Genomic DNA, 15,651 nt, shown 5'->3' with positions numbered 1-15,651 from the left:
AAGAACTTGAAACTTAGAAATGTTAAAGATGATAAATATTTGGCAATTACTGAAAACAAAAAATACTTCATATATTTCTCAGTTATATGTGGAACCTTTACAAAAGTTGATCATGTTTTGTGGCAGAAAAACTTTACAAACAAATGCAGAAAAGCCAAAATACTAAACATATCTTTTACTGACCAGAATGCAATAAACATTATATTTAATAAAGGCCTTTGTTGAAAGTATTTAGAGTTAATTACAAGCTAAATAATGTTATTCTAAAAAATGGTGGGTCAATAAGTTATAAATAGAAGGTTTTATGAAAGAAAATGACAACAATGTTTCATTTAAAAAATAGAAAAGCAACAAATTTAAAATCCCAGCTAAATGTCAAAGTGAAAGTTCAAACAGATCAAACAAAAGACTAACACAATTAAAAACTTATTGAATTAAAAAATAAAGCTAGGGTTCTTTTTAATCTTATAAAATGAAGAATTAGTCCCATAAAAAAGGAAAATCAAATTGTATGAAAAATGAGAATTCACAATCATTAAAAGTGAAATAAATTATCAGCAACTATTTTGCCCAGTTATAATGCGATGTATTCTTCCAAATTTTGTATGATACAAACATGGTCTCGATACTAAAACCAAGGAGAAACAAAGGACAGAATACTGTATGCCAATATCCTTAATGAACATCTATGTAAAAATAGTAAATAAAATATTAGCAAAGAGGTAAAATAGCATGTTAAAATGATTATATTCTATTAATTTGCTGGCTTTATGCCATCATTGCACAGAATTTAATAAAATATATTAATGACAAAATAAAAATCATGATTATATATGTTGTTCAGTCATTTCAGCCATGTTAGACTCTTCAGGATTTTCTTGGCTAAGATACTAGTGTTATTTGCCATTTCCTTTTCTAGCAGATTTTGCAGATGGCAAAACTGAGGCAAACAAGGTTAAGCGACTTATGTAGGGTCACACAGATAGTTTCTGAGGCAGGATTTAAATTCAGGTTTTCCTGATTCTAGGCTTAGCACTCTATTGTACCACCTGGCTGCCCTGGATTATTTAGTGATCTGCTAGAAAATTGCTTGACTAGATAAAAGGTTTGTTTCCTTTTGAAACCCTGGAAAACAAAAGAATAAAAACAGCAAAGAGCATCTATCCAAAATCAAGTCAATGGAGAAAGACTAGAGGTTGTCCTTTATCACCATTTTTGTTTACTATAGTGTCAAAAATATTAACTGTAACAAGATAAAAAAAAGTTCAGAGAATAAATATATAAGGAGACCAGAACTATCACTTTTTCTATATATTTGTGATCTATTAATAGAACCCCAAAGAATCAGTTAAAATTAATTTAAACAAATTGGCAATGTTGTAGGATATAAAATAAATCCATATAAAATAAACAGCATTTCTGTATATTCTCATCAGACCAAACAGGAAGAGAAAGAGTCTTTTCAGAATAATTTTGTTATGATGTGGCACATACAAAAATACAAAGATAAACGCAAATATTTGAGGATCCATTGATCAAAACATAACATGTGAATATAACTATCAAACATTATAAAAAAATAGACATAAAATTAGAGAAATAGTGATTGTTTATAGATGACCATGCAAATATAATTAAGACAATACTATTTAGATCGATATGTTTATTCAGTGTCATACCAATGAGACTACCAAAAGAATACTAAATAGTGATAGGGAAAGAAAAGTGAAATTCATCTGGAGGAACAAGATAAAGAATTTCAAGGTTAATTATAAAAAATATTGGTCAGAAAGTGAGTCTAGGAGTATCAGAACTCAATTTGCACAATAAAGCAGTAATCTTCGAAATGATTTAGTGTTGGTTAAAAAATAGAAGTCTCTCACTGGAACACATTAGAAATAGAGGACTCACTACTTGACAGAAACTTCCAAGAAAGCATTCTGGCAGAAATTAGAGGGATAGCTTAGTACTTTATACTACGTGTGTGTGTGTGTGTGTGTGTGTGTGTGTGTGTGTGTGTGTGTGTGTGTGTGTGTGTGTGTGTGTGTGTGTGAAGTTCAACTCATAAGTTCATCTCAATGCTGGTGATAACCAGATCAGTCCTGAAGTCTTTGTTGAAATATGGTTATCCATCTACAACTGCCTCATGGGCATATCAGACAGGCCTTTCAAATCCAATATGTCCAAAATGGAACCTTCCTATTATTGGTAAAGGTACTACCATTCTTCCAGTCTCGTAGGCACAAAACCTCAGTGTTATCCTTAGTTTCTCAGTTTCACTCTGCATCCCTTGCCATTGAGAACTAATCTTTGTGGTAGGTTTCACTGATGAAGGTTTCATATCTATGTTTTATTTAAAAAAAAATTGCTTCGTATTTATAAGGAAGAGAGCTATCTCTCAATTGGTAAATAGTCAAAAGATATGAAGAGCTAGTTTTCAGAGGAAGAAATCAAGCTATCATCAACTATATGAACAAGTTCTGCAAATCACTAAAAATAAGAGAAATTAAAATTAAAGCAACACTCGTCAGATAGGCAAAGATTAAAAGGAAAATGACATTTTTTGGAAGAATTAAATAGTCATACTGTTGCACACTTGGTAAAACTGATTTGCTTCAGCCACTTGAAGACTTTGAATTTGAAGTTTTCAAATTCAAAAAGAAATTTGAAACTACATGTACTACTAGCCTTCAAAGTCACTAAACATAGTTTTACCATGATTATTACTATTGATTATTATCATAATGATAATTAAACCTACATGTCATTTACATATCACTTGCTATTTGCCAGACACGTGCTAAATGCTTTACAATTTTTATCTTATTTGAACCTCAGAGGTAGGTGCTATCATTGTCCTTATTTTACAGATGAGAGAACTGAAGAAGACAAAGGTTAACTGACTTGACCAGAGTCACACAGCTAGTAAGCATCATAGGCTATATTCAGCCTCCAAGCCTAATGCTTTATCCCTCTGAATCATTTCATTGCCTCTTTGTGTAGCAATGGGTGGAGCATCACCTCACTGCCCTAATAAAAAATAACTTGAAAAGACTTAATTGCATGTGGGGCAACTTGGTGGTATAGTAGATAGAGTATTGGACCTGAAACCAGAAATATTTGTCTTCCCAAATTCAGATCTGGCCTCAGACACATTTCCTGTGACACTAGGCTAACTATTTGCCTCAGTTTCTTTCTTTCTTTCTTTCTTTCTTTCTTTCTTTCTTTCTTTCTTTCTTTCTTTCTTTCTTTCTTTCATTTGTTTTTTTATTTTATTTTATAATTATAACTTTTTTTTGACAGTACATATACATGGGTAATTTTTTACAACATTATCCCTTGCACTTACTTCTGTTCAGATTTTTTCCCTTCCTCTCCCAACCCCCTCCCCCAGATGGCAGGCAGTCTTATACATGTTAAATATATTATAATATATTCTAGATACAATATATGTGTGTAGAACCGAATTTCTTGTTGCACAGGAAGAATTGGATTCAGAAGGTAAAAATAACAGTTTACACTCATTTCCCAGTGTTCCTTTTCTGGATGTAGCTGATTCTGTCCATCATTGATCAATTAGAATTGGATTAGCTCTTCTCTATGTTGAAGATATCCACTTCCATCAGAATACATCCTCATTCAGTATCATTGTTGAAGTGTATAGTGATCTCCTGGTTCTGCTCATTTCACTCAGCATCAGTTGATCTAAGTCTCTCCAGGCCTCTCTGTATTCATCCTGTTGGTCATTTCTTACAGAACAATAATATGCCATAACATTCATATACCATAATTTACCCAACTATTCTCCAATTGATGGACATCCATTCATCTTCCAGCTTCTAACCACTATGAAAAGGGCTTCCACAAACATTTTGGCACATACAGGCCTCAGTTTCTTAATATGTAAAATAAGAAGAAGGAACTTCAAACCACTGTAGTATTGTTTGCCAAGAAAACTCCAAATGGTATCATGAGGAGTCTGAAATGATTGAACAACAATTTCATATGACTGCAATGACTACCATGATTACCAAAACCTGATAATAAGACAATCTGCCTAAAGGTTCTGATAAAGGCCTCATCTCCAAAATATATAGTGAATTGACTCTAATTTATAAGAAGTCAAGCCATTCTCCAATTAATAAATGGTCAAAGGATATGAAGATTTTTGGATGAAGAAATTGAAACTATTTCTAATCATATGAAAAGGTGTTCCAAATTGTAGTGTTCTTTGGTTTTCTGGAGGTCTCTGTGTAACCTTCCTTTCATCAGAGTAATCAGCACAAGAATAGCCAGATGTTAAAGTCCAAATCCTTTATTATCTCCTTCACATTCTACTTTCATTGCCTGGGGCCTGGGCCAGCTTTCTTGAGAGCCTTTCAGACCAGCCTTAGTCTCTGTGGGGGAAATGCAGGAGGCCAGGCCAGCCACCATGAGGCTAATAAAGATGGAATGAATCTGAGTCCAAGGGCTTGTGCTTCAGCCTCCAGTCACCACAAAGGTGGATGATAGAATGAATGTGTCTCTGCATCTCTCAGTCCACCAGGAGCCTGACTGAAGATGGAATCGAATCTTGTCTTGTCCTTGCTGACTGTTATGTACTCCATTATCATAGGTGTGAATCTTGTAGAACTATATTAAGTACTAAGTACATGTACTGAACTAGAGAACTATTAAGCACCATGCTAATAAACTAGATAACCATTGTCTTTATCAATTCCACTGACTTAACACCTTGTAAGAATCTTGTTTCAGAGTTCTGGCCCATAAAACCAAATCGTTGTTGATCAGAGAAATGCAAATTAAGACTCTGAGATATACCACCTAAGATGACAGGAAAAGATAATGACGAATGTTGGAGGGGATGTGGGAAAACTGGGATGTATCCAACCATTCTGGAGAGCAATCTGGAACTATACTATACTCAAAAAGTTATCAAACTGTGCATACCCTTTGATCCAGCAGTGTTACTACTGTTTGTGGCAGCCCTTTTTATAGTGGCTAGAAACTGGAAATTAAAGGGATGCCCACCAATTGGAGAATGCTGAATAAATTGTGATATAGGAATGTTATGGAATATTATTATTCTATAAGAAATGACCAGTAGGATGAATACAGAGGGACTTGGAGAGACATACATGAACTGATGCTAAGTGAAATGAGTAGAATCAGGAGATTATTATATACTTCAATAACAGTACTACATGATGAGCAATTCTGATGGACATACTTCTCTTCAACAATGAGAGGATCTAAATCAATTCCAATTGATCTGTAATGAACAGAACCAGCTACACCTAGAGAAATGAACTGGGAAATGAATATGGACCACAACATAACATTATTCCACTCTTTCTGTTACTGTTTGCTTGCATTTTTATTTTTTCTTCTTTCAAAATCTGATCTTTCTTGTGCAACAAGATAATTGTATAAATGTGTGTGTGTGTGTGTGTGTGTGTGTGTGTGTGTGTGTGTGTGTATTTTGCATTTAACATATACTTTAACATATCTAACATGTATGGGACTACTTGCTATCTAGGGAAGGGGGTGGAGGAAAGGAGGGGGAAAGTTGAAACAATTTTTTGCAAGGGTCAGTGTTAAAAAAATTACCTATGCATAGGTTTTATATATAAAAAGCTATAAATTAAAAACAAAACGAAACAGTTATATACCATGTGCTAGGCACTGGAGATACAAAGAAGGATTAAGAAATTTTAAAAATTAAGACATACTGTCCACCTCTTGGCAGAAAGATATTAGACTCAAGATATAGAATAAGATAAACTAAACATTTTTAGACAGGCTCTATATGAAAATATTTTCCTTACTATGCATATTTGTTACAAGGGTATTTTTCCCCCACCCAATGGAGAGGGTTGAAGGAAGCAAGAGGACTGGGCTAGAGTAGAAAAATAAAAGAGAAAAGAGTGAAGTGCTTTTTAAAGTAAAGGCATATAAGGAAAAGAAGAAAGAAGAATGATGTTGGAAGTTGCAGTAGATTTTATTATTATTATATTTGAAAGAAGAAATGTGCAATATCATGCATGATCTTTTTTATTGTTATTATTCTACTGTGTATGTGGAAATGCCCCTTTTATTTAGTGTCTAAGTTCAGGATAAAAAATTTGTAAACACAAAAATGGACAGTATTCATAAACAGTAGTCAAGACAATTTGAATTAAAGATGAACCTTCAAAACTTTGTAGCTTTAGCTACCAAACATTTCTAGAGTTGGTATCAGCATTTCATTTCTAGGCTTTCTTCAGTGACCCTCTGGAGTACTCCTATCACCTTATCCTCTTCCAGCTTTAGCTTTTTGTTGGACCTGATTTTGGAAAATCATCCTAGCATATGAGTTTAATGGACAAAATAAGAGGAAGACAGAGTTGTATGGTAGAATAATCTATTATTGAACCTAAGAGTCAAAATGGGGCCTAGTTTCCATCAATTTCTGTTTATTGTCAGAGCCAAGCTACTGTTCTTTGTCCTTTAACCTATTGCCGAGACTTAATTTTACTGCTGCCCTTTTCTTTTTTTGTATTCAATGATAACCTCTGCCCAGTGACTCCTGTTGAGGGGAGTTCAGCTCAAGTAAACTCAGATAGTCATAGAGCAAAGCTGATAGACATTATACAAAACAAGCTTTATTAATAGCAATTGTTCGCTTTGCTAATTTGACCAGTTTTTTTTTAAAAAAATGTTTTGTGTTTAAAAGGTACTCAAAAGAATTCATTTAATTATAGTACTCTGCTATAATTTTATAAAGAAGATGACTTGCCCTGGGATCTATGCCTTGTACTTAATTTCTTTTCTTAGTTTAAAAGTTGAAACAGGAAGTAAAGGTTTGGACTTAACAATGATTATATGTGAAAAATACATGAATTTTTGGAATGTTATCTATAGAGGCAGAGAATTATAAAGGAATATTGCAGGATGTTCACTTTATAAGAAATACTGGAGGTTTACATCTGCCAGTTAATCAAATGAAATGCCATTAAGTAAAATATATTGACATATTTTCAATATGCCATGTGACAGGAAGCCTTGGAATAGAACTTTTTTTTTTAATTAATTTTATAATTAAATTTTTTTTTTTTTTTTTTTTTTTTTTTTTTTTTACAGTACATATACATGGGTGATTTTTTTTACAACATTATCTCTTGCATTCCCTTCTGTTCCGTATTTTCCCCTCGGAACTTCCCTCCACCTCCTCCCCTAGATGGCAGGCATTCCCATACATATTAAATATGTTACAGTATATCCTAAATACAATATATGTGTGAAGAACCAAACAGTTCTCTTGTTGCACAGGAAGAATTGGATTCAGAAGATAAAAAGAACCTGGGAAGAAAAACAGAAATGCAAACAGTTTACAATCATTTCCCAGTGTTCCTTCTCTGGGTGTAGTTGTTTCTGTCCATCATTGATCAATTGGAACTGAATTAGATCTTCTCTATGTTGAAAATATCCACTTCCATTAGAATACACCCTCATACAGTATTGTTGTTGAAGTATATAATGATCTCCTGGTTCTGCTCATTTCCCTCAGAATCAGTTCATGTAAGAGTCTCTGTATTCATCCTGCTGGACATTTCTTACGGAACAATAATATGCCATAACATTCATATACCATAATTTACCCAACCATTCTCCAATTGATGTGCATCCATTCATTTTCCCAGTTTCTAGCCACTATAAAAAGGGCTGCCACAAACATTTTGGCACATACAGTTCCCTTTCCCTTCTTTAGTATTTCTTTGAGATGTAATCCCAGAAGTAGCACTGCTGGATCAAAGGGTGTGCACAGTTTGATAGCTTTTGGGGCATAATTCCAGATTGCTCTCCAGAATGGTTGGATTCTTTCACAACTCCACCAACAATGCATCAGTGTCCCAGTTTTCCCACATCCTCCCCTCCAACATTCATCATTATTTGTTCCTGTCATCTTAGCCAATCTGACAGGTGTGTAGTGGTATCTTAGAGTTGTCTTAATTTGCATTTCTCTGATCAATAGTGATTTGGAACACTCTTTCATATCACTGGAAATAGTTTCATCACCTGAAAATTGTCTGTTCATATCCTTTGACCATTTATCAATTGGAGAATGGCTTGATTTCTTATAAATTAGAGTCAATTCTCTGTATATATTCGAGATGAGGCCTTTATCAGAACTTTTAACTGTAAAAATGTTTTCCTAGTTTGTTGCTTCCTTTCTAATTTTGTTTGCATTAGTTTTGTTTGTACAAAAGCTTTTTAATATGATGTAATCAAAATTTTCTATTTTGTGATCAATAATGATCTCTAGTTCTCCTTTGGTCACAAATTCCTTCCTTGTCCACAAGTCTGAGAGGTAAACTATCCCATGTTCGTCTAATTTACTTATGATCTCATTCTTTATGCCTAAATCAGGGACCCATTCTGATCTTATCTTGGTATGTGGTGTTAAGTGTGGGTCCATGCCTAATAATAGAAATTTATTTTGAAGAAAATAAAAATATATGTATAAGTTCAGTGACATGACATTTAATCACTTAAAAAAACAAGAAACTGACAAATACTTCTTTGCTCCAAAATTGGTTTTTTCACTTTTTCAGTTGGTAGAGTCACTTTTTGCTGAAGTCCGAATAGATTAGGATGGTTTTAAATGACAAGCAGGAAGTTTTAATAGTTAATTTCTTTATTTGTTTAATTACAAATAATAATTTTTAGCATTCATTTTTTTTTTAAATTTGAGTTCCATAATATCTCTTCTAACCCTCTGCCCTCACTGAGAAGGCAAACAATTTGACATACATTATACATGTGTAATCATGCACAACATATTTCCATGTTAGCCAGACTATGAAAGAAAACACAGAAAAATAAAAAAATAAAAATCTTTAGACTTGTTTCAGATCATTGTATTGATGAGAGTAGATCATTGTATTGATGGCAGTAGATCATCATCTTGTATTGCTATTGCTGCATATAGTGTTCTTCTTTTCTTGTTTATTTCACTTTGCATCAGTTTATGAGAGCTTTTCCAGGTTTTTTCTGATAGCATTTGGCTTGTCATTTATTATAGTGCAATAGCATTCCATCACAATCATATACAGCATCTTATTCAGCCATTCTCCAATTCATATGCATCCCTTCAATTTCCCATTCTTTACTACCACTAAAAGAGCTACGATCAATATTTTAGATCTTTTACTTTATCTCAAATACTTTTCTTATGACTTTGATTTGCTTCTATCTGCCCTCCCTTTTATTAGTGCCTTGTCACCTTACACCCATCACCTTCCCTCCTACTTTTGTGCATGTCATTCTTCCTTTGAGCCATTTCCAGTGAGAGTAAAATTTAACGAATGCCCTCTCCTCACACCTGCTGCTTTCATCTTCCCCTCCACTGCTTTTTTGTGCCTCTTTCATATGAAATAATTTAATTCTACTTCTCCCTTTCCATTTCTTCTAGTGCATTCCTCTCTTTCACCTCATCCACCCTCCCATCTATCTATCAGTGTACTTTCTCCTCATCTCCTACTTCCCCTTCCTTTCTTAATTTCCTTATGGTAAAATAGATTTCTATACTCAGTTATGTGTATGGTATTGCCTCTTTGAGCTAATTCTAGTGAGAATTCATATACCTCTGTCTTCCCCACTACCTCCCTCTTCCCTTCTATTATAAAAGCTCTTTCACACCTTTTTTTTTTTTTTATGTATGGTACTTTTACACCGTTCTATCTTTCCTTTTCTCCCAGTGTATTCTTCTTTCTTAACTCTTAATTATATATATATTTTAGATAGTCATCCCATCATCTTTAACTCACATCTACTCTAAGTATACTTGTAACTGTCCTAAGAATGATAAAGTTTTAAGTGTTACAAGTATCATTTTCACATGCAGAAATGTAAAGTTTAGCCTTCTTGAATCCCTTATATTTCTTTCTTATTGATCTTTTTATGCTTTTTTTGCATTATGTATTTGAAAGACACATTTTGTCTTTAATTCCAGGCATTTCAGGAATGCTTGAAAATCCTCTATTTTATTTAATATCTATTTTTTCCTCAACTATTATACTTAATTTTGTTAAATGGGTGATTCTTGATTGTAATCTTAGCCCTGGGATATCATATCCCAAGACTTCCAATCCTTTAATGTTGAAACTACTAATTCTTGTGTTATCTTGACTGTGCCTCCACAATATTTGAATTAGTTTTTTTTTTTTTTTTTTTTTCTGACTGTTTGAAATATTTTCTTACTCGACTTGAGAGCTCTGGAATTTTAGTCAAATAATAATCCTGGGAGTTTTCCTTTTGGGATCTCTTTTAGAAGGTGATCGGTCGAGTCTTTTCATTTCTGTTTCACCCTCTAGTTCTAGAATATCAAATTTTCCTTGATAATATCTTGAAAGATGCTATCTAGACTCTTTTTGATCATAACTTCCAGGTTAATTTGTTATTTCATATTTTATTCTATTTTTTCATTCTTTTGATTTGTTTGTTTGTTTCTTAATATTTCATGAACTCATTATTCTTCCACTTGCCCAATTCTAATTTTTAAGGAATAATTTTCTTCAGTGAGCTTTTTTACCTCCTTTTCTATTTGAATAATTCTACTTTCTTAAGTTCTTTTTTTTAGTGAATTTTTGTACTTTTTCCATTTGGCCAATTTTGCTTTTCATTGCATTTTTGTTTTACTATTTGACCCAGTCCTTTTTTAAGCTGTTATTTTCTTAAGTATTTTTTTGTCTCTTTTACTAAGCTATTGACTTGTTTCATGATTTTCTTGTATCAGTCTCATTTCTCCTCCCAATTTTTTCCTCTCCCTCTCTTAATTATTCTTAAAATTCTTTCTGTGATCTCCCAGAATTTTTTGGGGGGGAGGGGCCTAAGACCAAGCCACATTTTTCTTTGAGGCTTTGGATGCAAGAATTTTTGACTGTTTACTTCTGAATTTGTGTTTTGGTCTTCCTTTTCAGCATAGTTATGTTTATCGTCAGTCTTTTTCTGCTTTTAGTTCATTTTCCCAGTCTGTTATTTGACTTTTAACTCCATGTTAAAGTGGGGGTTCAGGTTCCAGGGTGGAAGGACTACTGTACCAAGCTTCAGGTTTTTTGTGTTGAGATAATTCTAGGGGCTTGTAAGTTTTCAGGTCTAAGAGAGTTTTCAGAACTAAGGAGTTTGTGAGTGACCACTTTCTTTCAGCCTGGAATTATGACCAGTGTTCCAGCTCCCCCATAGTTGAAAACTCTGGTTTGCTAGTGCTCTTCCTCTCCTTGAGTCTGAATCTTAGTTCGAAATATAGGCAATGTGATGGTGTCCATTACCTGGTACCAGCAAAGAGACCTCTGTTCTCCTGCTGACCAGTTATCTGGCTCCCATGGGCAGAGGTACTGAGAACCATCATTGACACCATTGTTTCAGTTACTTGGAAGGCCTACTGCTGATTTGCTGGGGCATGTCCTGCAGTGGACTGTTCTCCACTCTCACTCTAATACAACAGACCTTTCCTGCTGACCTTCTAAATTGTTTTGGGCTGAATATTTGTTTCATACCATCCTTCTGTGTGGGTCCTATCATTTCAAAATTTGTTTTAAGACATAAGTATAAGTATAAAGGTAAATAACATGTCCTTAGTTATATAACAGAAAAAAAATTTGTCATTTATTTTCAGAAATATCATGTGAAAATCTTTTAATATAAATTTTGAGGTACTTGTGAAAGAAGATTTCTTTTGAGCCTTAACTAAAAATTGTCCTAAAATATCAATTTTGTGACTTTCCTTGTTACCTGGTATTTCTAACTTGATGAGTTTTGTAATTGGAAGATTTGCTCAACTATATGACCTGTAAAGAGTTATAACAAACTCAAAGTTATATGCTGTTTGTTTTTATTTTTACCATTTAGGAAGTGGAACCTCCCAAAGTGTCAGGTTCAAAAGCAATTTCCATTAAGCAGGAACCTAAAACATCTTCCAGTCTTCCTTCTGGTAGTAATAATGGCAAACCTGTCACAACTGAAAAGGTGAAGAAAGAAAGTGAAAAGAGGCCTGCTGATAAAGTAAGGGTTTTTTAATTATGTTTTGTTAACTAAGTATAGGAATTAGAGCTACATGAATTGCCTAAGTAGGAAATCTCTTTTATACTTCTTTGCACAGTGCAGTCACATTATATATTAGATACTCAATAAATTATTCTTGATTGATATGTTGAGATTTTGATTAAAGAGCATAGTTTTAGAAAATTCTTATGCAACTTTTTACAACTTCACCAATAAAAATTTGAATTCTGGCGATGTGAGAATTAAGGAGTAGAATTTTAATGAAGTATGCAATTTAGTTAATGGGTTAGCTTTGAAGTCAGGAAAATCTTGCTTCACACCCTGCCTGTGACAAAGACTGTCTCTCTTACCATGGACAAACTACTTAATCTCTACAGAATATTCTGTATTGTTACAGGTATTTTCTTCAATTGAAGCTCTTTACTTTGAATAGGTTAAAGGTGTAATTCATCCCCTCTCCAAACAACAATAATATAAACTTGTCTGATGCTATTCCTGAATTACAGAGGGTATTTACTGTTTTACTGAGGAAAGACTTATCCATGCACATAAATATTGTAGATATCCAAATTGGTGTGCATAATGACTTCCATTTATAAAATTAAGTGAGTCATCATGACTCAGCTAAAGTGTTGTTCCTTTCAATATCATAGCCTTGGAAGTTAACTTCTCTTTGGAAATTGTTTTTAGAACTTGCAGTATTTGTTCTTGAGTATTCTCAAGTGTAACAAAGCTTTGTTCTTTCAATAGGTAGGAACTTAGCTATTGTGAGCTAAGCTCTGAAAATCCAAAAATATAATCCAACCCAGACTCACTTTCACAGAATTTAACAATATAATAGGAGGGATAAAACACATGTATCAATAAAGAAGATTGAGCTGAAGGGATATTTCAACAAAATATTATAAAATACAGATCATTTTCAGCTGGGGAGGTCAGAGAAGGTGTGAGGGAGGTAGCATCTAAGATAAATCTGGAATGAAGAGAAGGATTTTGAAGACAAATATGGAAAGAGTATATTATTGCCTTTTGTGATAGATGGCAGAATGCATACATATGATATAAGATCAGGGAACCGCCAGCAGGGTGGTATAGCTGGTATATTGAAGTCATACAAAGAAAAACAGTGAAATAAGTCATGAAAGTTAAGTTGGAGTCAAAAGTAGAGCTCCTTAAAGAATATATTTGGTTTTTGGAAATTGATAAAAATCATTTGTATTCAAATGTAATCACTAAAATGGGTGAATTTATATGGATTTGATCAATAGCTATTTCATAAATAGTACATGAAGAACTAGAAAATTGACATGTCAAAGAAATTGATCAAAGGATTATATATGGTTCACTCCTTTTGCCTTCTTCATTTAATGTTTCTCATTCAGAATAAGCCTGATTGTGACTGTTAAAGCAACATCTTCACTCATCATTTTGACAAGTTTACTTTGTTTTTCAAGGATTTTGCAGTTTTCTGTCATATTTTGAGATTTTATCCCTGAGTTATATAAGAAGTACCATTCCTTATGACTAATTACTATTTTCTTCAGAAATGCCCCTTTTTTTCTAGCTTGACTTGAAAAATGAAAGCAAATGTCAGTTCAAAATATTCCTGTTTATCATTCAAAATGTGTGGTACAGCTTTGTGGAATATTGCTTATGTTCACATTTTCTTTTACATGAGTGATTATTTCAAATATAACTGGCCCTATATATGTAGTAAATAGCCTTCATGAAGAAAACAAATATGTGAGCTTTTAGTTGGACCTTTGAACATCTCATGTGTCATAACATTTGTACTTTAACTTTTTATCACCAAGAAATTTACACTTTTACAGTAAATGACACATTAAAAGATACGTATTAAAGGGACCAAAAATATTTTAGAGCAAGAGATTTCTTGATAAAATAATTTTTCATTAATATTTTGTTCTAAAATCAGGAATTCTTTTTTAAAAAAAATTTTTATTAATTTTATAATTATAACATTTTTTGACAGTACATATGCATAGGTAATTTTTTTACAACATTATTCCTTGTACTCCCTTCTATTGCAAATTTTCCCCTCCTTCCCTCCACCCCCTCCTCTAGATGGCAGGCATTCCCATACATATTAAATATGTTATAGTATATCCTAGATACAATATATATGTGCAGAATCGATTTTTTTTTTGTTGTTGTTGTTGCAAAGGAAGAATTGAATTCAGAAGGTATAAATAACCTGGGAAGAAAAACAAAAAATGCAAACAGTTTACACTCATTTCCCAGTGTTCCTTCTCTGGGGGTAGCTGATTCTCTCCATCATTGATCAATTGGAATTAGATCTTCTCTATGTTGAAGATATCCACTTCCATTAGAATACACCCTCATACAGTATTGTTGTTGAAGTGACTATGATATCCTAGTTCTGCTCGTTTCACTCAGCATCAGTTGATGTAAGTCTCTCCAAGCCCCTCTGTATTCCTCCTGCTGGTCATTTCTTACAGAACAATAATATGCCATAACATTCATATACCATAATTTACCCAACCATTCTCCAATTGATGGACATCCATTCATCTTCCAGTTTCTAGCCACTACAAAAAGGGCTGCCAGAAACATTTTGGTACATACAGGTCCCTTTCCCTTCTTTAGTATTTCTTTGAGATGTAATCCCAGTAGTAGCACTGCTGGATCAAAGGGTATGCACATTTTGATAACTTTTTGGGCATAATTCCAGATTGCTCTCCAGAATGGTTGGATTCTTTCACAACTCCACCAACAATGCATCAGTGTCCCAGTTTTCCCACATCCTCCCCTCCAACATTCATCATTATTTGTTCCTGTCATCTTAGCCAATCTGACAGGTGTGTAGTGGTATCTTAGAGTTGTCTTAATTTGCATTTCTCTGATCAATAGTGATTTGGAACACTCTTTCATTATCACTGGAAATAGTTTCAATTTCATCACCTGAAAATTGTCTGTTCATATCCTTTGACCATTTATCAATTGGAGAATGGCTTGATTTCTTATAAATTAGAGTCAATTCTCTGTATATATTCGAGATGAGGCCTTTATCAGAACCTTTAACTGTAAAAATGTTTTCCCAATTTGGTACTTCCCTTCTAATCTTGTTTGCATTAGTTTTGTTTGTACAAAAGCTTTTTAATTTGATGTTATCAAAATTTTCTATTTTGTGATCAGTAATGATCTCTAGTTCTCCTTTGGTCACAAATTCCTTCCTCCTGGTTGGAAAGGATTTCAATGGCTACCTAACCTATGTGAAAAAGAATCTCCCCCTCAAAGATGACTGACAAGTGGTCATTCAATCTCTGCTTAAAGATCTTCACTATAGGGGAACCTAGTACTTCTCACATTACCCTTTCCCACTTTTGGCTCTCTCTAGCTATTAGGAAGTTTTTTCAGACATAAAGCCAAAATTGCTTTTTTTGTGCTTTTTATCCATTATTCTTGGTTTGGCCTTTTGAGGCCAAGAAGAAAGTAATTTTTCTTCGGAAAGGCAATTCTTCAAATACTTAAAAATAACTGATAACCTTTGAGACTTTTCTTCCCCATAAAAAACAATCCTTGAGGCCAGTCATAGTTGCCAATGCACTCTTCTTGATGTTTTCCAAT

The 15,651-nt window shown here is 33.4% G+C and overlaps 1 protein-coding gene across 2 annotated transcripts in view; it reads left to right on the top strand.

Moving 5' to 3' along the window:
* INTS12 (integrator complex subunit 12) overlaps positions 1-15,651 on the top strand; it is a 45,006-nt gene that overhangs the window by 12,792 nt on the left and 16,563 nt on the right. For both annotated transcript variants that reach the window (XM_074273913.1, XM_074273914.1), the window contains exon 3: positions 11,890-12,042. In XM_074273913.1, coding sequence (XP_074130014.1) covers positions 11,890-12,042 — 153 coding nt within the window. The remainder of the gene's footprint in view (positions 1-11,889; positions 12,043-15,651) is intronic.

Source organism: Sminthopsis crassicaudata, chromosome 6 (assembly GCF_048593235.1).
Source record: "Sminthopsis crassicaudata isolate SCR6 chromosome 6, ASM4859323v1, whole genome shotgun sequence".
NCBI lineage: Eukaryota > Metazoa > Chordata > Mammalia > Dasyuromorphia > Dasyuridae > Sminthopsis > Sminthopsis crassicaudata.
The sequence above is the reverse complement of the archived record's forward strand: the minus strand, read 5'-3'. Positions and strand labels throughout refer to the sequence as shown.